Raw genomic sequence first — 24,405 nt, forward strand, 5'->3', positions numbered from 1 at the left:
CCCATCAGATATATTACTTTTACTAAACTTTCTTTCTAACTTATTGTCTTAAAACAGAAATTTTTCAATCAGGATCTGCAAGAGACATCAATAAATTACAACTTAATGGCTCCTTTCAATTTCAGATAACTATTTGATAGCATTTATATAAATAAATTTTAAATTTATTAATTAAAATTTAAATGTACAATGTACAAAGCAGTACAATGTACAGTACATGTAATACTTCAGAAAGAAGCACGTTACCCAATGGTTGAAACCTTAGCATTACATTACATTTTTGTAAGCACACAACCTCCTTGTAACGATTATATACATACTAATCCACGTAATTTGTGCACAACCCCTTCGGAAATTTTAAATAAATCCTTCGTGAATCAACATCTCAGTTAAATTTTGATGTAGACGGAATTTAGAATAAACTAAAACTTCTAATAAGAAATATTTATATTAATTCTGAAGACTTTGTTACAATAAATATTTCCAGTTATCTAATGCTATGGTATTGATATTCGAGAAACAAATCATCTCACTTTACACTTTTTAAATTGTAATTCCTTCTTTATAAAGAAAAAGGATTATAGAATATTACATTAACCAGAAAAAGAAATGTCTCAGGAATTTAAAACACGATCAGAATTTTTGATCAGATCAAGGAGTGTGGCTTCGCAACACAATGCCAAATCGCCAATCAATTGAGCGTATTGCTTCATGAAGTACAGGCGAATTTGCATTAGGGATCCTCGTGTACAGTGTTGACTTCAGACATTCTTCTTCGGAGGAATTTTTGGTGAAATATTTTCTTATAAAAGATTGGTTTGGGTCCTTCTGTTGATGGTGTCACCAGGCAATTGCCCTTTTTGCCTATAGGATAACAAACCTTTGGGGAAGAAAACTGGACCCTATTTAGTGTTAAACACGTGAAAAAATTGGAAAAACTCCACCCGGCCAGTCCGTCGTTCAGGTACGAACCCGCGACCGCTACCAGTGCATCTTATATTACACTTCTACGGTGATAGATGCATTTATTTTTGATTTCGACTGTAATATAGGTACTAGATGATAAGAAAAGCTAGGTATCTGAATTGTAAACAATTAATAATGAATAAAATGAAGTTTATAGTAAATCGTAGACGTTCTAAAGATAAAATTATTAATCACAGTGGGAGAATTCTAATCAACTACATCAAACACGAATCGTTATTCATTCTCGATATTGTCCTTGTATATCGTAATTACCATCAAACTTTATCTATTGCTTGCAATACGAATGTCTTCATTGATTATATTATTTTAATCAATACGTCTTAAATTTTATTTAAAGATTTTAGAGTTGAGCATTTTATTTCCTAAGGCAACCCTCATGTCTCTACTTCTATAAACATATTCATTCTTATCCTTCCAATAAATTGTTCCCAGAAGAATCCTAAACTGAAATTTCTCAACAATTAGTTTAGTGTCTTAATGAATTTATTTATCCATTGGATACTTTGTATTGTAATTTCATTATCTATAACATATTAATTAATACATTAAAAATATTATCACATATAAAATTAATTAGAAAAGTTAAGCATTTCCTCACTCAAATAGTCAGATGACCCCCCTCGACTTTTAACCATCAAACTTTAATAGTATCAATCTCTTTTAATTTACAAATATCTGTGCAAAATTTCAAAAAATTTCGTCAAAAGACACAAGAGTTATTAAGTTTCAAATTGGGTGCCCTTCATACACACAAAACATCCGTACATACAATAAAAACCCCCAAATTATTTGCATTTCTCAACGTTTCAAGGTCCTCTGAAACCAGAAATGTAAAAATATGGGGGGGTTAATTTTTGACTGATCAATATACAGTGGTGCCTCGTATAACGTACGCCTCGAATAACGGACACTGCGAACAACGGACTTTCTGTTTGGCCGTTACTTGACTCGATCAACGGACATTCTGCGAACAAGTGCGAGTGATGTTTCCACACTTTTTCCGTTGCCAATGGCAATCTGCTATTTTTATAATATATTAGTATTATTAGAATATATTATTAGTATATCTGAAGTACAGAGCTCCCGTTGGGATTCGGCTTGCTCCCTTGTTTATTACGTGCATCACCTAAGTGCAAAGTTCATCTAAGTTACATTTATTCAAGTGTTGTGCAAATCATGGCTTCTAAAAAAACAGAAAGGTGATTTCAATTGAAACAAAGCAAAGAAATCATCAGATGGAATGAAAGTTGATAGAAACTTCCTTGTCAAATGGGAAGAGGTTCAGGAGTTTACCAACACTCATTATCCAAACACAGTTGAGGCCAACAGGATCAATGATCTCTACAATGACACCATTGCCCGTCATTTCCGACAGGTGTTGAAGAAGAGAGAGAAACAGACCACTTTGGACATGTTTTTCAAAAAGCCAGCTGTCAAAAGACAAAAGATGGAACAAGAGGAGTTGACCCTGCAAGCCCGGTAGCCTCTCCTGAATCTGACTCCGATTAAAAAACAATAAAAAGAGACTTGCTGNTGCCGTTGCCAATGACAATCTGCTATTTTTATAATATATTAGTATTATTAGAATATATTATTAGTATATCTGAAGTACAGAGCTCCCGTTGGGATTCGGCTTGCTCCCTTGTTTATTACGTGCATCACCTAAGTGCAAAGTTCATCTAAGTTACATTTATTCAAGTGTTGTGCAAATCATGGCTTCTAAAAAAACAGAAAGGTGATTTCAATTGAAACAAAGCAAAGAAATCATCAGATGGAATGAAAGTTGATAGAAACTTCCTTGTCAAATGGGAAGAGGTTCAGGAGTTTACCAACACTCATTATCCAAACACAGTTGAGGCCAACAGGATCAATGATCTCTACAATGACACCATTGCCCGTCATTTCCGACAGGTGTTGAAGAAGAGAGAGAAACAGACCACTTTGGACATGTTTTTCAAAAAGCCAGCTGTCAAAAGACAAAAGATGGAACAAGAGGAGTTGACCCTGCAAGCCCGGTAGCCTCTCCTGAATCTGACTCCGATTAAAAAACAATAAAAAGAGACTTGCTGCAATGTGTAAAAAGTCTGTATCTATATGAATGTGTGAATAAAGTGATCCTCCACCTTCTCCTCACAACATCTGACTACCCGGCATAATTGGTGACTGCTCTATTTTCATTTTTTTATAGTACAGTATGGTTATTTTATGCTGCGGAATGAATTGTATGTTTTAACATGTATTTCTATGGGAAAATGCGTTTCGTATAACGAATTTTTCACTTAACGGACGTGCACCTGGAACGGATTAAGTACGTTATACGAGACACCACTGTACTTTTATATACAGTAGAACCTGTCCAAAACAGAACCTGAAGCAACCTGTCTAAAGCGAAAAAATGTTCGATACCGTGAAATCCGGTTTACGCAAGTTTCACTGTAAAACAGCTGAGAAAGTAAAAAGTTTTTACTACAATAAAGTAATTCATTGCAAAATCATTCATAATAAAAATTTTAAACTTAAAAATAACAATAGCAATAACAATTGATGTGTGCTATATATTCTTTTGGCATTGTATGATAATACTTCTACTGCATCTTTCCTGTGTTTTCTATACGAATCACCACATTTTCGTAGAAAATTTTAGCAGTAATTCACTAATGTATCACATTTAATAAAGCTTCGGGATTAGATAACATTTTAAATAATATATTATAAATCTCCCATCAGATATATTACTTTTACTAAACTTTCTTTCTAACTTATTGTCTTAAAACAGAAATTTTTCAATCAGGATCTGCAAGAGACATCAATAAATTACAACTTAATGGCTCCTTTCAATTTCAGATAACTATTTGATAGCATTTATATAAATAAATTTTAAATTTATTAATTAAAATAAGTTATTTAATAAAGTACTGNTTCTTAAAAAGAAATATACAAAACAATAAAAAGAGACCTGCTGCAATGTGTAAAAAGTCTGTATCTGTATGAATGTGTGAATAAAGTGATCCTCCACCTCCTCCTCACAGCATCTGACTACCCAGCATAATCAGTGACTGCTCCATTTTCATTTTTTTTTATGGTACAGTACAATTATTTTGTGCTGCGGAACGAATTATATGTTTTAATATGTATTTCTATGGGAAAATGCGTGTGTGTGTAACCACCACTATACGAATATGCCATCATATTATACCTGCTACAATGTATGTATACACCCTTTGTCAGAAAAGTTCCAGGACAAAGCTCATAAAAAGTAGAAAATTGCAATTACCAAGGATCCTAGCTCCTGTCAAAGTAGTCCAACATACACATTCTACCTATCTATACACAATTGTGTACAGATAGCTGAGGGGACTACTTTGACAGGAGCTAGGATCATTAGTAATTGCAATTTTCTATTTTTTTTATGAGCTTTGTCCTGGAACTTTTCTGACAAAGGGTGTGTGTGTATATATGTGTGTATGTGTATGTATATATATAGTAAAGAATAATAATAATATACAGGGGTTGGACAAAGTAATGTAAACACTTGTATAAAAGCAGTGTCCCAAGACAATAGTGCACCTATCCACAGTGCCAAATGGGTCTGGCTGTGGTTTGTTAAACATCAGTTCAATACCTTCCTTGGACTCCGTAATCACCTGATAATTGAAACATTGTAGGAAATCTTGGAAATTTTCGTGTATGGTGGTTTCCTCTCCCACAGACACATTCAGAAAATTGAGTTCATTCTTTATAAAGAATGGACAGACATTTCTCTCCATTCATAAGCAGTAGGCGACTTGAAGCAAAAAACTTCATAAAATTGATTGATAAACACTATTAAAAAATATATATTAAAAATGATCTCGACATCGACCTTTTATATTAAGATTTGATATCTACAAAACTTTAAAAAGATGTTAAAATTTTACACATCCACACAACAGCATCCACATCATAGTTTTTTTGCTTCAAGTCACTTACTGTTTAGTTCCTGAATGGAGTGAAAGAAGGTTTTAATGGACTTGAACATTGTTCATATTGTCTTGATTTTCAATTACAAAAATATTTTTTCAAGTATTAATTAAGAAAAATTAATAAAAAATCAAGCATAGCCAGATAACATTCATAATATTAAAACAAACATATAATGTAATGTAAAATCAGTAAATTAACATGATGATATCATGTCAATTTACTGTCTAGTACGTTCATGTTTCAAGCATTCCAATTCCAATATTCAAACAGGTAAAGAATTAAGACTGCAATACAAAAGTAACTGCTTCAGTACATATTAAGACTTAATCAATTTTTATGTAAGTTTTCGACTTAGAAAGATTTAGTATATATAAACTTGAAAGTAGTGTTTAAAAAAAGACCAAAACTTTTTGTTATTAAGGTTCTTATGCTGCTTTAAAAGGTTAAATCTTAATACAACTGCAATTAATTCAGATCTATTTACGTTACTTACAATCCAGACAATTTATAATTATTATTTAATATTAATTAAAGCTAAATTAAGATTTTTCAAAGTCAGAGAGTCATTTGGCTATTCCATTTTCTTTTGTTCAAATTCAATTTTTTTAAAAATAGCATAAACAAACTTATGAGGAATTTGTAACATTAATGCAAAAACAATCAAAATCAATCATTAACACATCCCATAAAATAGCCATTAAAAATCATACAAAAAGTAAAATTTGAGATATTAAATATTTAAATTTTAATTATATACATTACCTGAGATGCATTCGGTGCAATTCTAAGACCAGCTGCTACACCGTTATGAAATAATGGCCACATATTCATGTTTGCGGGAACGTCAATGTGAGAAAGGTCAACTGTCGTATTTCTAAAATGGTTTAAAAAAATCTTTTAGTTCACGTAAATAGCAAATCACTCAGATCGTAATTAATAACTAGTTATCAAATCACTGTAGTAGTAAGAAATTTTACAAAGCTTATTCCAAAATGAAGGGCCAAATGGTTATAATAATTGACTGGTAATAGACTCTCACACAGTAGCATCAACTGGTACTCTGGGCTTCTAACAGCCAAACTTTCACCAATCTGCTGTTGGTTGTTTTTGTGCAGTGAGTTATAATGACTGCAAAAAATCAACATAAATCATGTAAAATTTATGAACCTATAGCAGAGAGTGAAGAAAAAGTAAGAAAATCATGTTGTGTGTACAAATGTTCACAATAAAGATCAGAGTGATAGGCCTAGAGTTCAGACTGATGACCTTGTTAAGCATGCAAATGCCAGTGTGAATTGGCACTCACAATTAGTGCTCTCTCCATAAACTTTCCAGATATTTCACAGACAACATTGATCCAAATTGTTACTGAAACCTTAGGCTATCAAAAACCTTATGCAAGCTGGATATTGAAAATGCTGACAGACATTCATAAAAACCACCAAATGTCACCTGCACATGCATTTTTGGACCACTGCAAAAGAAATGATAATGAATCTTTTTCCCCCCATACTGAGACTGATGACAAAATGTGGATTTCTTATGCCAATGTAGAGTCCAAACAACAATCCATGCAATAGCATCATTCAAATTCATCAAAGGCAAAGAAGTTCAAGCAAAGTCAATTTGCCCAAAAGATTATGGTAACTGCTTTCTGAGACCAAAACAGTATGTTTTTGGTTGATTTCACAAAAGCAGGAACAACAAACACAGCAAAGGTATATTGTGAAACACTTTCTAAGCCAAAACATCCTATTTGCAACTGGTGTCATGAAATGCCAGCATCGGGAATTGTTCTGCACGACAATACACATCTGCATCCATCATTCCAATGTTTTGGCAATTCAGATGAAAATTGTTTGATCGCTTCCTTACAGTCCAAACCTTGCATCCGGTAACCATTGCTTTAAGAAGTGGCTTGCATCTCAATAATTCAAAGAAACCGAGGAGTTGCAAACAGCAGTGCTGGACTAGTTGAACTTGCAGTCGACAGAATTTTATGCAGGAAGCATAAAGAAACTTGTTTCATCATATCAGAAGTGCTTGAAAAAAATGGTGACTATGTAGAAAAATGAAGAGGTTACACGAGTGTTTGTAACCAATGATAAATTTTTGACAAAGTTTTTTTTTTCTTTTGTATAACCATTCAATCCTTTTTATTGGAATGCACCTCATATTAGAAATAATTATTTTCCAAAAATTATTAAAACTGAATGAATTAAAATATTCAAACTTCACACATTGCCCATCATTTTGTCATTTTTTTAAAAATTATTTACAAATTAAAAATTGCCACCTCTCCATTCATAATTCATTAAAATACAAGACGAAATTAGCTACGATTTTATTCTATAATTTTATAGCAATCTTTATTAATTTATTTACATATAGATTATATTTTTCTTTTAAAAAAAAATCTATTATTCTCTTTAATCATTAAATAATTGTAAAAAAAAAAAAATCACTTAATAATTAAACAGGTATTATTAGCTTTATTTTTACTAAACTTAATTCATTAATAATAGTAATTTATCAAGACATCTAAACAGTATCAGGAAATTCCAATCTCTGGTAAAACTTCCTAAAGTATAATATTTTTATAAACTTTAATTTTTTTTTTTTTTTTTTGACTCTCCCATTTTATATGCATTAGGAAGTTTTTCTCCCATACCCATTGCATGTTCAGCCAGGTCCACAACAAGAACAGCACAGTGCTGATCAGCAAGGTCCGACATATCCAGAAACAGTTACCCAGAGCAGCTGATTTTTAATGGTATATATTTCATATTAAACATATTTTTCTTTGAAATAATCATATTAGTTTCAAGTTAACCAAGTACTGATTTTCACTTCAATAAATGTATTAAAGATATCAATTTTAAATCCATTTTAAAAGTTGTTTTTAACTAATTTAATGAGTTTTGTAATATTTTCCATTAACTTTCAATATTTAAATGCTAAAAGAAGTACAATTTCATTACTGACTTTTCAGAAATTAAAAAAGTTATCAAAGAACAATAATACAACATAAATAAATTCATTAGATAGCACTAAAGGAGGTAAATGTCTGTAGTAATAAAAAATAAAGTGATAGAAGAAAAACTAATTCATACATTTTCCATCAATAAATTTTAATGACAAACATTTGCAAAGTTAAATAACTTCAGAAATGAAGTCATTTATTAGATTTTATAGTTTTTTTTTATAACAAATGCTTAATATCTTTTATATTAATGATTGTTATTATCAAAACATATATAAGAACTTATTCCAGAAATATATTCATCCAAAACTTAAAGACAAATGCAAGTGATAGCTAGAAAAAGTCACCGAGCCAGTCAGTGACAAGTCTGTCACACCATAAGCACTGAATCTCTTCTGCTTTGGTATTGATAAGTATTTTCCATCCATTCTCCACCTATGTCCAACTAATATATGTATCTTTCTCATCACACTTTTATTGCTCTATTCTGCAAAATCCTATGAATTGTTGCCTACTACCCTGTGTTAGATGTCAAGGAATACAGTTCTTGCCATATTTGTCTGCATTTGTCTACATTTCTCTCTATTCATGTACAAATGACATATGTCCTCAAGTTTTGGATGTGTGTGTACATTATGTTAAAATTCGTAATGAGTTTATATATTGTGAAAGATTATAAAAATATTTTACTAATGAATAAGAAAATTTCTCTACCTATTCTACATATGTAATAGCTAAAATAATCATAGTTGAAATAAATAATTCTTATATTTACAATTATTTCTAATTTAAAATGAATTCTAATATACTTTAAGAGAAGTTCAGTTGCTGAATAATTGCATTCTTCATAAAATAAAGAAATATGTAAATAAATATAGAATAAATGAAATTCAGAAATATTCTTGTAAATTAAATAAATTTAAATTTTATTATTAAAATACATTTCTTTGAATATCTTCATAATTTATTGTAATATCTTTTGCCTATCAGTTATTATTAGACATTTAATTATCAAAACTTCATTCCTAATTATTATTTCAATACATTAGCTTTAGAATAATTTAATCTTATCATCAAAACCCCTGCTCAGCAATTTAAAAATAGAGAAGTTAATACACAATTTCAATAAGATATAATATTGGTTAATATATATTTTAATATATAATTTATAAATTAAATAATTATACATGTATTTTAAAATTGGAAATTTAAGATTAAATACATGTATAATTACTTAATAATTAATATCTTATGGCAAGATTAATAATTCATTTATAATAAAACAAAAGTATGATCTGAAGAAGATTAATTTTAAAAATCAAAATACATTTTAGAAATTTAATACAGACTCTTCTAACTATAAAATGTCTATCCTTTATCATCACATATTTTTGAACATAATAAAATGATAATATTCTTGTAACCTANATACAGGGCTAGTCAAAAGCCCCATGAATCCTTTTCATTCCAAAAGTACTTATATATATTAACAAAATTACATTAACAAAATTAAGTCATAGGAAGTCATGCATATGCATAGAAAATCAGATAAAAGTTACACCATAACTGACCTTGAAAAATCAAGGTAATTTATGTTGTAACTTTTAATGAGCAAAGGTAGCATAAAATTTCCAATGACAAAGTTAAAAAGCATTATTTAATTAGTCTAAAACCATTTTCTAGATTCAAATAAACACATTAGCACTGCATAATTTGCAATTTATAAATTTTAGTAGTAAAGGTGATTGTTTATGTAATATTGAAAATTATTTTATAGGTCAAAAAAGATCTATTTAATCTCTCCATATATGACTTACATAACTACATTAATTTCATTAATGTATCTTCAATATTTTTGGAATGAAAAGAGAGCAAAAAACTTTAAACTCACCCTGTATATTGCATAAAAACTTAAAAGTGTGACAATGGTAATTGATGTAAGAACTTACTTGGCAGCTGCCAAACCCAGCAATAATCCAACACTAGTCAATTCATGTCCCTAAAAATATATATAAATTATTAACTTTAAATACTTTTTGATATTCTATGGAAACAAAAACGTCTGAAAACCAATACCTTACAGAGATAATCATGCACACTCATTGTTGCCAAGTTGGACAAATGTCCATTCAAACCTAATGCCATAAGAAAACCTGCATGTTCTACTGGAGTATCGTTACTAATGGTCGAAGGTTTATTGTATACAATCCAAGTGGAATCAATCTGCACAAGAAACAATTATATAATTTTTGTATTACATATATAATAATTCATAGTTTTATAATAAATTTAAAATATATTATTTAAGATTTCTATTTTCATAATTTCAAAGCTGTGGTCGTCATAAAACAATAAATTATAAATTAAATAAATCATATATACATTGCACTGACTGCACTGAACATACCTATATTCTAGATACACCATAATTTAACCCTAGGAAGGTTTTTCTATTTTTTTAAAAATTTACAAACTTGAGTATTATGGTATTACATAAAAAAATTATATTTATAGGAATCTTAAATCTTATTAAAGGACTATTGATTTATTTTAAATAAAAATTGAATATTTATTTCCATATTGCAAGAAAGATTTCATGTTGGGGAAAAAATTAGTTGATATTTTATTATACAGTGGTGCCTCGTATAACGTACGCCTCGAATAACGAATGTTGTGAACAACGGACTTTCCGTTCGGCAGTTACGTTAGGCGAACAATGGACTTTCTGCGAACAAGTGCGAATGACATTTCCACTCTTTTGCCATTGCCAATGACAATCTGCTATTTTTATAACATACTAATAATATATTCTAATAATAATAATATATCTGAAGTACAGAGCTCCCGTTGGGATTCGGCTTGCTCCCTTGTTTATTATGTACATCACCTCAGTGCAGGGTATTTACATTTATTCAAGTGTTGTGCAAATCATGGCTTCTAAAAAAACAGAAAGGTGATTTCAATTGAAACAAAGCAAGAAATCATCAGAAGGAGTGAAAGTTGACAAAAACTTCCTTGTCAAATGGGGAGAGGTTCAGGAGTTTACCAACACTCATTATCCAAACACAGTTGAGGCCAACAGGATCAATGATCTCTACAATGACACCCTTGCCCGTCATTTCCGACAGGTGTTGAAGAAGAGAGAGAAACAGACCACTTTGGACATGTTTTTCAAAAAGCCAGCTGTCAAAAGACAAAAGATGGAACAAGAGGAGTTGACCCTGCAAGCCCCAGTAGCCTCTCCTGAATCTGACTCCGATTAAAAAACAATAAAAAGAGACCTGCTGCAATGTGTAAAAAGTCTGTATCTGTATGAATGTGTGAATAAAGTGATCCTCCACCTCCTCCTCACAGCATCTGACTACCCAGCATAATCAGTGACTGCTCCATTTTCATTTTTTTTTATGGTACAGTACAATTATTTTGTGCTGCGGAACGAATTATATGTTTTAATATGTATTTCTATGGGAAAATGCGTGTGTGTGTAACCACCACTATACGAATATGCCATCATATTATACCTGCTACAATGTATGTATACACCCTTTGTCAGAAAAGTTCCAGGACAAAGCTCATAAAAAGTAGAAAATTGCAATTACCAAGGATCCTAGCTCCTGTCAAAGTAGTCCAACATACACATTCTACCTATCTATACACAATTGTGTACAGATAGCTGAGGGGACTACTTTGACAGGAGCTAGGATCATTAGTAATTGCAATTTTCTATTTTTTTTATGAGCTTTGTCCTGGAACTTTTCTGACAAAGGGTGTGTGTGTATAGATGTGTGTATGTGTATGTATATATATAGTAAAGAATAATAATAATATACAGGGGTTGGACAAAGTAATGTAAACACTTGTATAAAAGCAGTGTCCCAAGACAATAGTGCACCTATCCACAGTGCCAAATGGGTCTGGCTGTGGTTTGTTAAACATCAGTTCAATACCTTCCTTGGACTCCGTAATCACCTGATAATTGAAACATTGTAGGAAATCTTGGAAATTTTCGTGTATGGTGGTTTCCTCTCCCACAGACACATTCAGAAAATTGAGTTCATTCTTTATAAAGAATGGACAGACATTTCTCTCCATTCATAAGCAGTAGGCGACTTGAAGCAAAAAACTTCATAAAATTGATTGATAAACACTATTAAAAAATATATATTAAAAATGATCTCGACATCGACCTTTTATATTAAGATTTGATATCTACAAAACTTTAAAAAGATGTTAAAATTTTACACATCCACACAACAGCATCCACATCATAGTTTTTTTGCTTCAAGTCACTTACTGTTTAGTTCCTGAATGGAGTGAAAGAAGGTTTTAATGGACTTGAACATTGTTCATATTGTCTTGATTTTCAATTACAAAAATATTTTTTCAAGTATTAATTAAGAAAAATTAATAAAAAATCAAGCATAGCCAGATAACATTCATAATATTAAAACAAACATATAATGTAATGTAAAATCAGTAAATTAACATGATGATATCATGTCAATTTACTGTCTAGTACATTCATGTTTCAAGCATTCCAATTCCAATATTCAAACAGGTAAAGAATTAAGACTGCAATACAAAAGTAACTGCTTCAGTACATATTAAGACTTAATCAATTTTTATGTAAGTTTTCGACTTAGAAAGATTTAGTATATATAAACTTGAAAGTAGTGTTTAAAAAAAGACCAAAACTTTTTGTTATTAAGGTTCTTATGCTGCTTTAAAAGGTTAAATCTTAATACAACTGCAATTAATTCAGATCTATTTACGTTACTTACAATCCAGACAATTTATAATTATTATTTAATATTAATTAAAGCTAAATTAAGATTTTTCAAAGTCAGAGAGTCATTTGGCTATTCCATTTTCTTTTGTTCAAATTCAATTTTTTTAAAAATAGCATAAACAAACTTATGAGGAATTTGTAACATTAATGCAAAAACAATCAAAATCAATCATTAACACATCCCATAAAATAGCCATTAAAAATCATACAAAAAGTAAAATTTGAGATATTAAATATTTAAATTTTAATTATATACATTACCTGAGATGCATTCGGTGCAATTCTAAGACCAGCTGCTACACCGTTATGAAATAATGGCCACATATTCATGTTTGCGGGAACGTCAATGTGAGAAAGGTCAACTGTCGTATTTCTAAAATGGTTTAAAAAAATCTTTTAGTTCACGTAAATAGCAAATCACTCAGATCGTAATTAATAACTAGTTATCAAATCACTGTAGTAGTAAGAAATTTTACAAAGCTTATTCCAAAATGAAGGGCCAAATGGTTATAATAATTGACTGGTAATAGACTCTCACACAGTAGCATCAACTGGTACTCTGGGCTTCTAACAGCCAAACTTTCACCAATCTGCTGTTGGTTGTTTTTGTGCAGTGAGTTATAATGACTGCAAAAAATCAACATAAATCATGTAAAATTTATGAACCTATAGCAGAGAGTGAAGAAAAAGTAAGAAAATCATGTTGTGTGTACAAATGTTCACAATAAAGATCAGAGTGATAGGCCTAGAGTTCAGACTGATGACCTTGTTAAGCATGCAAATGCCAGTGTGAATTGGCACTCACAATTAGTGCTCTCTCCATAAACTTTCCAGATATTTCACAGACAACATTGATCCAAATTGTTACTGAAACCTTAGGCTATCAAAAACCTTATGCAAGCTGGATATTGAAAATGCTGACAGACATTCATAAAAACCACCAAATGTCACCTGCACATGCATTTTTGGACCACTGCAAAAGAAATGATAATGAATCTTTTTCCCCCCATACTGAGACTGATGACAAAATGTGGATTTCTTATGCCAATGTAGAGTCCAAACAACAATCCATGCAATAGCATCATTCAAATTCATCAAAGGCAAAGAAGTTCAAGCAAAGTCAATTTGCCCAAAAGATTATGGTAACTGCTTTCTGAGACCAAAACAGTATGTTTTTGGTTGATTTCACAAAAGCAGGAACAACAAACACAGCAAAGGTATATTGTGAAACACTTTCTAAGCCAAAACATCCTATTTGCAACTGGTGTCATGAAATGCCAGCATCGGGAATTGTTCTGCACGACAATACACATCTGCATCCATCATTCCAATGTTTTGGCAATTCAGATGAAAATTGTTTGATCGCTTCCTTACAGTCCAAACCTTGCATCCGGTAACCATTGCTTTAAGAAGTGGCTTGCATCTCAATAATTCAAAGAAACCGAGGAGTTGCAAACAGCAGTGCTGGACTAGTTGAACTTGCAGTCGACAGAATTTTATGCAGGAAGCATAAAGAAACTTGTTTCATCATATCAGAAGTGCTTGAAAAAAATGGTGACTATGTAGAAAAATGAAGAGGTTACACGAGTGTTTGTAACCAATGATAAATTTTTGACAAAGTTTTTTTTTTCTTTTGTATAACCATTCAATCCTTTTTATTGGAATGCACCTCATATTAGAAATAATTATTTTCCAAAAATTATTAAAACTGAACGAATTAAAATATTCAAACTTCACACATTGCCCATCATTTTGTCATTTTTTTAAAAATTATTTACAAATTAAAAATTGCCACCTCTCCATTCATAATTCATTAAAATACAAGACGAAATTAGCTACGATTTTATTCTATAATTTTATAGCAATCTTTATTAATTTATTTACATATAGATTATATTTTTCTTTTAAAAAAAAATCTATTATTCTCTTTAATCATTAAATAATTGTAAAAAAAAAAAAATCACTTAATAATTAAACAGGTATTATTAGCTTTATTTTTACTAAACTTAATTCATTAATAATAGTAATTTATCAAGACATCTAAACAGTATCAGGAAATTCCAATCTCTGGTAAAACTTCCTAAAGTATAATATTTTTATAAACTTTAATTTTTTTTTTTTTTTTTGACTCTCCCATTTTATATGCATTAGGAAGTTTTTCTCCCATACCCATTGCATGTTCAGCCAGGTCCACAACAAGAACAGCACAGTGCTGATCAGCAAGGTCCGACATATCCAGAAGCAGTTACCCAGAGCAGCTGATTTTTAATGGTATATATTTCATATTAAACATATTTTTCTTTGAAATAATCATATTAGTTTCAAGTTAACCAAGTACTGATTTTCACTTCAATAAATGTATTAAAGATATCAATTTTAAATCCATTTTAAAAGTTGTTTTTAACTAATTTAATGAGTTTTGTAATATTTTCCATTAACTTTCAATATTTAAATGCTAAAAGAAGTACAATTTCATTACTGACTTTTCAGAAATTAAAAAAGTTATCAAAGAACAATAATACAACATAAATAAATTCATTAGATAGCACTAAAGGAGGTAAATGTCTGTAGTAATAAAAAATAAAGTGATAGAAGAAAAACTAATTCATACATTTTCCATCAATAAATTTTAATGACAAACATTTGCAAAGTTAAATAACTTCAGAAATGAAGTCATTTATTAGATTTTATAGTTTTTTTTTTATAACAAATGCTTAATATCTTTTATATTAATGATTGTTATTATCAAAACATATATAAGAACTTATTCCAGAAATATATTCATCCAAAACTTAAAGACAAATGCAAGTGATAGCTAGAAAAAGTCACCGAGCCAGTCAGTGACAAGTCTGTCACACCATAAGCACTGAATCTCTTCTGCTTGGGTATTGATAAGTATTTTCCATCCATTCTCCACCTATGTCCAACTAATATATGTATCTTTCTCATCACACTTTTATTGCTCTATTCTGCAAAATCCTATGAATTGTTGCCTACTACCCTGTGTTAGATGTCAAGGAATACAGTTCTTGCCATATTTGTCTGCATTTGTCTACATTTCTCTCTATTCATGTACAAATGACATATGTCCTCAAGTTTTGGATGTGTGTGTACATTATGTTAAAATTCGTAATGAGTTTATATATTGTGAAAGATTATAAAAATATTTTACTAATGAATAAGAAAATTTCTCTACCTATTCTACATATGTAATAGCTAAAATAATCATAGTTGAAATAAATAATTCTTATATTTACAATTATTTCTAATTTAAAATGAATTCTAATATACTTTAAGAGAAGTTCAGTTGCTGAATAATTGCATTCTTCATAAAATAAAGAAATATGTAAATAAATATAGAATAAATGAAATTCAGAAATATTCTTGTAAATTAAATAAATTTAAATTTTATTATTAAAATACATTTCTTTGAATATCTTCATAATTTATTGTAATATCTTTTGCCTATCAGTTATTATTAGACATTTAATTATCAAAACTTCATTCCTAATTATTATTTCAATACATTAGCTTTAGAATAATTTAATCTTATCATCAAAACCCCTGCTCAGCAATTTAAAAATAGAGAAGTTAATACACAATTTCAATAAGATATAATATTGGTTAATATATATTTTAATATATAATTTATAAATTAAATAATTATACATGTATTTTAAAATTGGAAATTTAAGATTAAATACATGTATAATTACTTAATAATTAATATCTTATGGCAAGATTAATAATTCATTTATAATAAAACAAAAGTATGATCTGAAGAAGATTAATTTTAAAAATCAAAATACATTTTAGAAATTTAATACAGACTCTTCTAACTATAAAATGTCTATCCTTTATCATCACATATTTTTGAACATAATAAAATGATAATATTCTTGTAACCTATTACTACTACTTAATTCTTAATTAGAAAACTTAATTCTGTTATAAGTCATTATCAATTAAATTTGTAGTCTTGTTTTAACTCTCAGTATTCATATTAAAATTTTAGGATGTATTCATTTGAAACACTTGAAACATTTATTATTTATTAAAAAAATAAGCTTACCGTGGTGGAGCTCTTCCTGTCAGACAGAGCTTAGGTATTGGAAGTGTCTCAGTTACAACAGGACTATAAGTTCTTAAAGTAAACATGCCCCTAGAAATAACACTGAACATTTTTTATTCATTCACTAATGTCTAAAACAAAATAAGAGACATATTAAATATATATAAACTATTTAGTACAATGTAAAACATTCTTTCATATGAAATTAAGTTCTTACTTTTTATATCTTTGACTATAATATAAAACTCATTTATAATAAAGTATATTTTCAAAATGCTGACTAGTGGAGAAAAATTAAACTTCTTTACAAAACTTATCCATAAATAACAAAGCATTTAATACATCAATGTCAAGATAAATTAAAATAAAAAAAAATAAATGTTGTATCTTTCTTGTTAGTGACTTCTCTGTAGAATAAAAATTTTAATAAATACCGCAAATATTATAAAAAACAAAGATTTAAGTTTCTATAAATAATCCTATTTCATTCATAGAACTTTTAAATAACTATTAGAATTTCTAAATAAAGTAACTTTCAAAAAACATATCTCTAACATCTGTGAATGTTTAATTAGTAAACAAAAAAATTAAATTACATTGTTACATATGTGAGAATCCAGGGCTTGTTTTATATAAAATAATATTTGTATTAATAGTCAACAGGAAAGTTCATAAGATCTTATCTTTGACTTTAGTTCCATTTAAAATGATGCATCTTCCTTTGGGTTTGACTCATTCAGTGACGTTTGCAGAAAATCTCTGATTGATAAAAAGTAAGCTCCTCAACCGATTTTACCCAATTTGGTCAGAAGTCAAGGGGCAGTGATGAGATCACTGACAGATGATAAACAGGGTTGCTCAAGGAAGAAGCAATTCCCCTCTTCCCGAGTTTGCTTTTTTTTCATGTGTGTGTGAGCATGCAGCCTTTCCCTTTGAATACATGAGATAACTGCATTCTGTTTCAAGGAAATGAGAACATTCACCATTGAACTGTGTCATACAAGGACTAAGTGTGACTGCAGGGTCGGCACCTCTTTAGCACCGTCAGGATGACACCACTGTATCTTGTGGACAGACACAGAAACCAGATTGGCCGTTAATTTTCTTTACGCAAACAATCATGCGTGCGGACCTTTGGTTCTGGGATGGAGGCGGAAGGAGAGACTCAGAGGAATTACACTCTACAGATTTTCTGTATATACATGATACCCGTTTATTATTCTACTTTAGCTATATACAATTCATGTTGGATTACAATTAACGTAGCTATTATTTTCCCAATAACAAGTACTAATGAAAGAGAGTTTACATTTACTTCACGCAAGGATAAATACCTTGATATAAGTTGTGAGGATTGGAAATTTAGTCCTCGAATCTCAAGAGGGGGCACAGTTCTTTTGAACGATGAGATTTCTTAGGCAATGGTCTTCCAACATGGCGGTGATTAGAACAGTCACTGGCAGCGGCTAATCCACACACGTAATCCTACAGTACACTCAACTCTGGAGACTCTCTTTGATGCATCGATCCCTCCTTTTTATAAAGGGGCCATCATTGGATTTTTCCACTTCCTTATTAGGATTATTTTTCACCACTGACCAATAGTGTTTTCTTTCTTCTTTTCGTAGATTCCGGGTGACACATTCGATGTATCGTCTTCAACCAGGAAATAAGTCCATGGGAAAACAATTTTATTATTCTTTAAAATGTCAGTTTGTTGTTTCTCTCTCTAAACTTTAAAAAATATTTTTTTTTTCAACAAAAAATTTAAACAAACCATTTCACTAAGTTTGGCTCTCACACTAAGTGATTATAACAAGGATATTCTATTTGAAAGCTTAAAAAGTTAAAATCCTTATACAATATGGGAATCTTGAAGTCAGGAAGTATTTGACTCCATGTGACTGCATTATAAACTCTCTCTCTCTGGATATAGATGCAATGTGCAATAAGTATTATATTAATAAATACATTAAAAATTGATGATGAGTGTGTTAGGTGTTAGCTACTAAACTGAAACAAATCTTTTGTTGTTTAATGTCAAATTAGTAATGCAAGCAAATCACTTCTCGGTTGTTTGTCTCTCAACTTCCTCCTCCATTCTCTTATCCCATGTAACTGTATGAGGCCACTCATGCTCACTCATAAAATCTTCATAAGGTTCCCAGTGAGCTGAAATTCACAGGTGGTGTCAGAACATTCTGACCAGGGTCCACAATTTACATGTCACACATACTTTCAATATAAAAGTTAACATTATCTCAAAGATACACTGCCTAAGAACTAATACAACAGTACATACATATATCCATTCATAAAGCAAACATCAAATAAATGCAACAGCTTAATGCACTATATTTTAAATATTTATCACTGCCTTAAAATAAGAGAGGAGAAAAGGAAAATACTTTGTTATATTGTCATTCAACATAAAATCAGAGTTCCTTAAATAATTTCACAATGATCAATGTTTGCAATTTGAAGACATACAGTATATAATGTCAAAATCTCCAAGTATTGGTATCATTGAAAATCTATCAATAAAATTAATTAATACTTAATATTATAAAAGAGAAGTAAGTAATTATAACTGTAAAAATGTCATACAGTAGAACCCCTCTAATCCGTCACCTTTGGGACTGGGGGTATGGTCGGAACGCAAAAAAGGTCGGATTATCAGAAAAAAGTAAAATAAACAATCTTCCCTTTGTCCAGTCTTTGTAGCACTGCTAATTTTTCATTTAATGAAAGAGTAACGTGTTTACGTTTCACTCCTGGCATGTTGAAAACACACACAATGTAAAACATATACTGTAACGAACACAGAAGAATGCCACGGACGGTGAGTCACTGACGAGTCGGGACAAGTTTCTCGACTCCGACCACGGTCGGATTAACCGGAGTGACGGACTAGCCGAGGGTGGACTAGAGGGGTTTTACTGTACATAAATTTTGTAAATTTAATTTTCTAAACTTTTATAATATATTACCCACCTTCCAATAGGAAGTGCCATAGTTCTGATACAAAGAGTGTATAGATGTCTTTCTTGTTCTTCTATAAAGTCATGGTCACTGCAATAAAATATAAAAATCTATTAAATTCTTTCAAAATACTACTGTTGCTATTACTTAACTTTTAATTTAATTTATCTATAAATTAGATATACATTAGAATCCACTTATTGTAATTGATGTGGACTTGCCTATACTGGTAGCAAAAATCAACTTTTAACATTTCAGTGGGATAAGTAAATAAATCAATAAAAATTCTAGTTTTATTGACTGATATTAAAAAACACTATAAGCTAAAACAATTAAAAAATGTATAACTTGCAGATTTATTAAACGTAGTTATTATTAATTAATTAATTATATATCCTGTGTTCTTTGCTCCTTTCTGTAGCACTGTCCTTAACAAAATTAACTTTGGATAAAATAAAATTGAGAAATGCTAAAAAATTAAACTATTAATGTGCTAGGGCAAATAAAAATTAAAACAATGATAAATATTTAAAACACTGAATAAAACCAATAAAAATTGTACTTTATTAGCCACAAGTCAAGGCTGACTGTGTAAAAACAAACATACTTTAAAATTGCTAGCATGTCCAAAGTTATTGATAACTATCAATTTAATGAAACAGATTACAAGAAGTTTTATGAATGATTAATCTGGACCACAAATCCTGCTTGTTGTGTAATGTGAAAATTACATTACTCAGACCTCCACCCAATATTTGCTTCCAGAGCAATTAATTTTAAACATAATCATACAGGTCACTAAGTACACTAGCTGGAGATGATTATATGATCTTAGCCCACCATGGCAATTGGCCAACTTATTATTACATACAAACTTTTATCCCAGCATGGAATATATAATTACATATAAACCAAGCCCAACATATAAACAAACACCACCAGACTATAATACGGCTAATTAATTATAAGGATATTACATAATACAAACTACGAGTAAATAGTTAAGCCATCATCTTGTATTAAATTTAATTACTAAAAATTAGTTAATTTAGAATATTCTAGAAAAAAAATCAATCTAGAATGGGTTCAGGTACTGCTTTTTCTTCCATAATATTCTAAATTAACTAATTTCTAAATATTAAATTTAATACAAGAAGATAGTGGCTTAACCTGTAGTCCATATCCCATAAAATATTTATAATTAATTAGCCATATTGTAGCCTAATTAAAATCTAGCAGTATCATTTGTTTATTATTTTTCAATATGCCATCAAAACAAATGAGCAATTGTAACAACACTTTAAAAAATAAATTTTATTAATATAATATCATCATACCTCACTTCTGGTCTCTGCTGTAAAACAATTTTAACTGGTTTTGAAGATTGCAACATTCTATACACTTCATATATTCTTTGATCTTGACTAAATCTTAACTGTAAAACTTCATGATCTAAATGGTCTAAGCCATCTTCGTCTTCTTTCGCAATTACATGTTTCACACTATCAAAACTTTTTGACTGGTAAAGAGGCAAAATGGTTCCAGCATGAGCGGCAGCTAAGTCTTGTCTACCTATAAAATTTAAGCTTTTCAAGTAATTTATTTATTTACAGGAATTACTGATATTTTTTACAACTTGTTAAAGAAACTGAATATAAACAATAAATAAATTGTTTATATTCAATTTCAAATATGTGAATAAAAACTTATTTTTCAAAATTATAAATTTGCATCGTTAAACTTAAATAACTGTTCTGTAGGCTGAGTGGCAGCCCAGTATTTACACTTAGTACATCATAATTTACAAAACATAAAATTAAAATGTCCTTCTACAGAAAAATATTTTAAATTTATTAAAATTAAATTTTGACAATACCAATTAATGTATATGCATCAGCAGGCCAATCGGATGAAGGTTTCTTCCGACAATGTAATATGACTTCTCTAATTGGAAGTGCAACTCCAAGAGGAAGTTTGTTTAGATCTTCATTATTAATACCTATAAAACAATAAATTTTGTAAAATTTAAGTACTTCTTACATCTAAATATTGAATATAGTTAATAATGTGTTAGTGACTGTTATTCAGCTTCTTATTCCAACCAATGATAATACTTTAGAAAGTTACTAAGTAGTTTTAACTAAAAACAATGCAACTTTCAAATATGCAAGATAAAAATTTAAAGTTACAATAAAATTGATACTTTTCAACTTCTAAAATTTTTACTATCTTAAATATAAGCATTATATGCATTATGGTGGGTGATCCAAAGTTACATTCATATAATATAGTTTTTAACACAAGAAAGCTAGTACATCCTATCATTATTTCTCTGGATGCTGATGTAGTATGGTTGCATCTAGCTTTATACAAGTTTATACTTATAATAAATTGTATATACAGTTATCAATATATTTGGAAAGAATATAATTAATTCATTATCTGTTTTTAATTACAACGAATCAAATTTTGTTAAATGTAATTATCATCATTAAATAAATTACCACATTGTATAATTAATTACATAATTATATGCAGTAGAACTCCAATTGCCTGAGGTAACATGGACCAATGCTACCTTGTATAACTGAAAACTAGTTGACCATAGCCATTTCAGATGAAAAATTACAAAATTTTATAATGGTATCACTTTTAAGCCTCTTTTAAGCCTACTGAATTTAATCATACATAACAATTTTTAAATCATTTATTATGTAGCTAATACATTCTATAATGTATTATGTATTTTAGTAATGTATTATGTATTTTATAATGTATAATGTATTCGTAATTATATTATGTAGCTAAAATTTTATAATGGTATCACTTTTAAGCCTACTAAATTTAATCACACATAACAATTTTTAAATCATTTATTATGTAGCTAATACATACAATAGTTTTAAGAATAAAAATGCATATTATTGTAGTTATGTTTTAATATGAATGGTTTGTCTCACATTGAAGTTAAATAATGAAAGATAACAAACAAATCATTTTAATGATTTAAAATTGTTATGTATGATTAAATTCACTAAAGTATAAAAAGAGGCTTAAAAGTAATACCACAATTCTTTTGGTATTTTTTAATCTAAAATGGCTATGGTCATTTTAGTTCTCAGTTATCCAACATGGTATTGGTCCACATTACACCTTAAATAATTGGGGTTCTACTCTATTGTGTCACTGATTAACCATTTAATAACTTTTGAAAAAATGTGTCAAATTTAAAGAGAATAGTATTTCATACCTAAATGAGTAAGAAATAAGATAAGATTTTCTTCTGGATTACACATCACTGACAATTCTTGGAAAAATGTTAATTCAACTTCATCTACAAATCTTCTCCCTAATAAATTTATTATTATTGTAAATAAATATTTTATCAACAAAACAAGCTATATCAAGTAATTAATTTTTTCAACTCACCAGGTACTACTAAAGATTGCAGATAATCATTTATTGTTCTTTTATTAGTAACATTCATAAGAAGCAAGCTATACATCTAATCAAATTAAATAATTTAGAATTAGTAATTTTTTTTCTGTAACCTTTTTAATTTAGCTGAAATATATGTTAGTTAGTTAGTTTTTATTGGCACAAGAGCCATACAGGCCATACTGCGCCATGACACATGATACAATTTCATATATACAATAAATAGGAAAACACATATATAAACATAAAAACAAAAACAAATAAACAAAACATAACAGTTTAACCATTAAACAGCAAATAGTAATATAAATAAATAAATAAACAACAACGAAAAATGTATACAATAATTTAATTAGGTAACACAAAGTAAATAAAACTGTACAATAAATAAATAATCAAATTTCTCTATACATATTAATGACTTTCAGAAAGTCCACTATATTGTCCAGATTTGGACTCTGGCCCAAAATCTCTCTAAAGCTTGCATTTCCAAAATGCTGTCTATGACTCTGGTCAAAAGCAACACAGTTGCAAAATATGTGTTTAACACTTACANTCAAATTTCTCTATACATATTAATGACTTTCAGAAAGTCCACTATATTGTCCAGATTTGGACTCTGGCCCAAAATCTCTCTAAAGCTTGCATTTCCAAAATGCTGTCTATGACTCTGGTCAAAAGCAACACAGTTGCAAAATGTGTGTTTAACACTTACAGTACACTTGCAGTGCTGACATATTGGTTCGTCATCTCCCTTCAAAAGGTATTGATGAGTCAGTCGAGTGTGTCCAATTCTCAAACGAGTAAGGACGACCTCAGATCTCCTGTCATAAAATTTCTTGTATGTCCAATTTTCTATCAAAGGTTTGATCTCGTGTAGTTTATTGTGGATTTGTGCATTCCACATATTTTGCCATCTCTCTGCTAGTCGTTTTTTAACAACTAGCTTCAAATCACTTCCTTTGATAGGCATTTCATGCAGTAAAAGTCTAGCTGACTTTGCTGCTGCATCAGCTTCTTCATTTCCTCTTATTCCTACATGACCTGGGACCCAACAAAATTTTATAAAGAAATTCTTTGCAGAAAGATGACAAATTAGTTTCTGAATTTTAATAACTATGGAGTGAGAACTAGGTTCATATGAGATCAAAGCCTGAAGAGCACTAACTGAGTCAGTGTAAATAACACAGC

At 29.6% G+C, this 24,405-nt stretch overlaps 1 protein-coding gene across 1 annotated transcript in view; it reads right to left on the reverse strand.

Moving 5' to 3' along the window:
* The window catches only part of LOC111626680 (anaphase-promoting complex subunit 1-like), a 116,690-nt gene that overhangs the window by 53,327 nt on the left and 38,958 nt on the right, over positions 1-24,405 (reverse strand). Inside the window, exons 20-28 of the mRNA XM_023370158.1 lie at positions 23,206-23,281; positions 23,027-23,125; positions 21,653-21,775; positions 21,114-21,348; positions 19,789-19,866; positions 16,795-16,884; positions 12,984-13,095; positions 10,010-10,156; positions 9,883-9,932 (exon numbers count right to left, since the gene is read on the reverse strand). Coding sequence (XP_023225926.1) covers positions 9,883-9,932; positions 10,010-10,156; positions 12,984-13,095; positions 16,795-16,884; positions 19,789-19,866; positions 21,114-21,348; positions 21,653-21,775; positions 23,027-23,125; positions 23,206-23,281 — 1,010 coding nt within the window. The remainder of the gene's footprint in view (positions 1-9,882; positions 9,933-10,009; positions 10,157-12,983; positions 13,096-16,794; positions 16,885-19,788; positions 19,867-21,113; positions 21,349-21,652; positions 21,776-23,026; positions 23,126-23,205; positions 23,282-24,405) is intronic.

Source organism: Centruroides sculpturatus, unplaced genomic scaffold (genome assembly GCF_000671375.1).
Source record: "Centruroides sculpturatus isolate CEXI.00-Female unplaced genomic scaffold, Cexi_2.0 scaffold451, whole genome shotgun sequence".
Lineage (NCBI taxonomy): Eukaryota > Metazoa > Arthropoda > Arachnida > Scorpiones > Buthidae > Centruroides > Centruroides sculpturatus.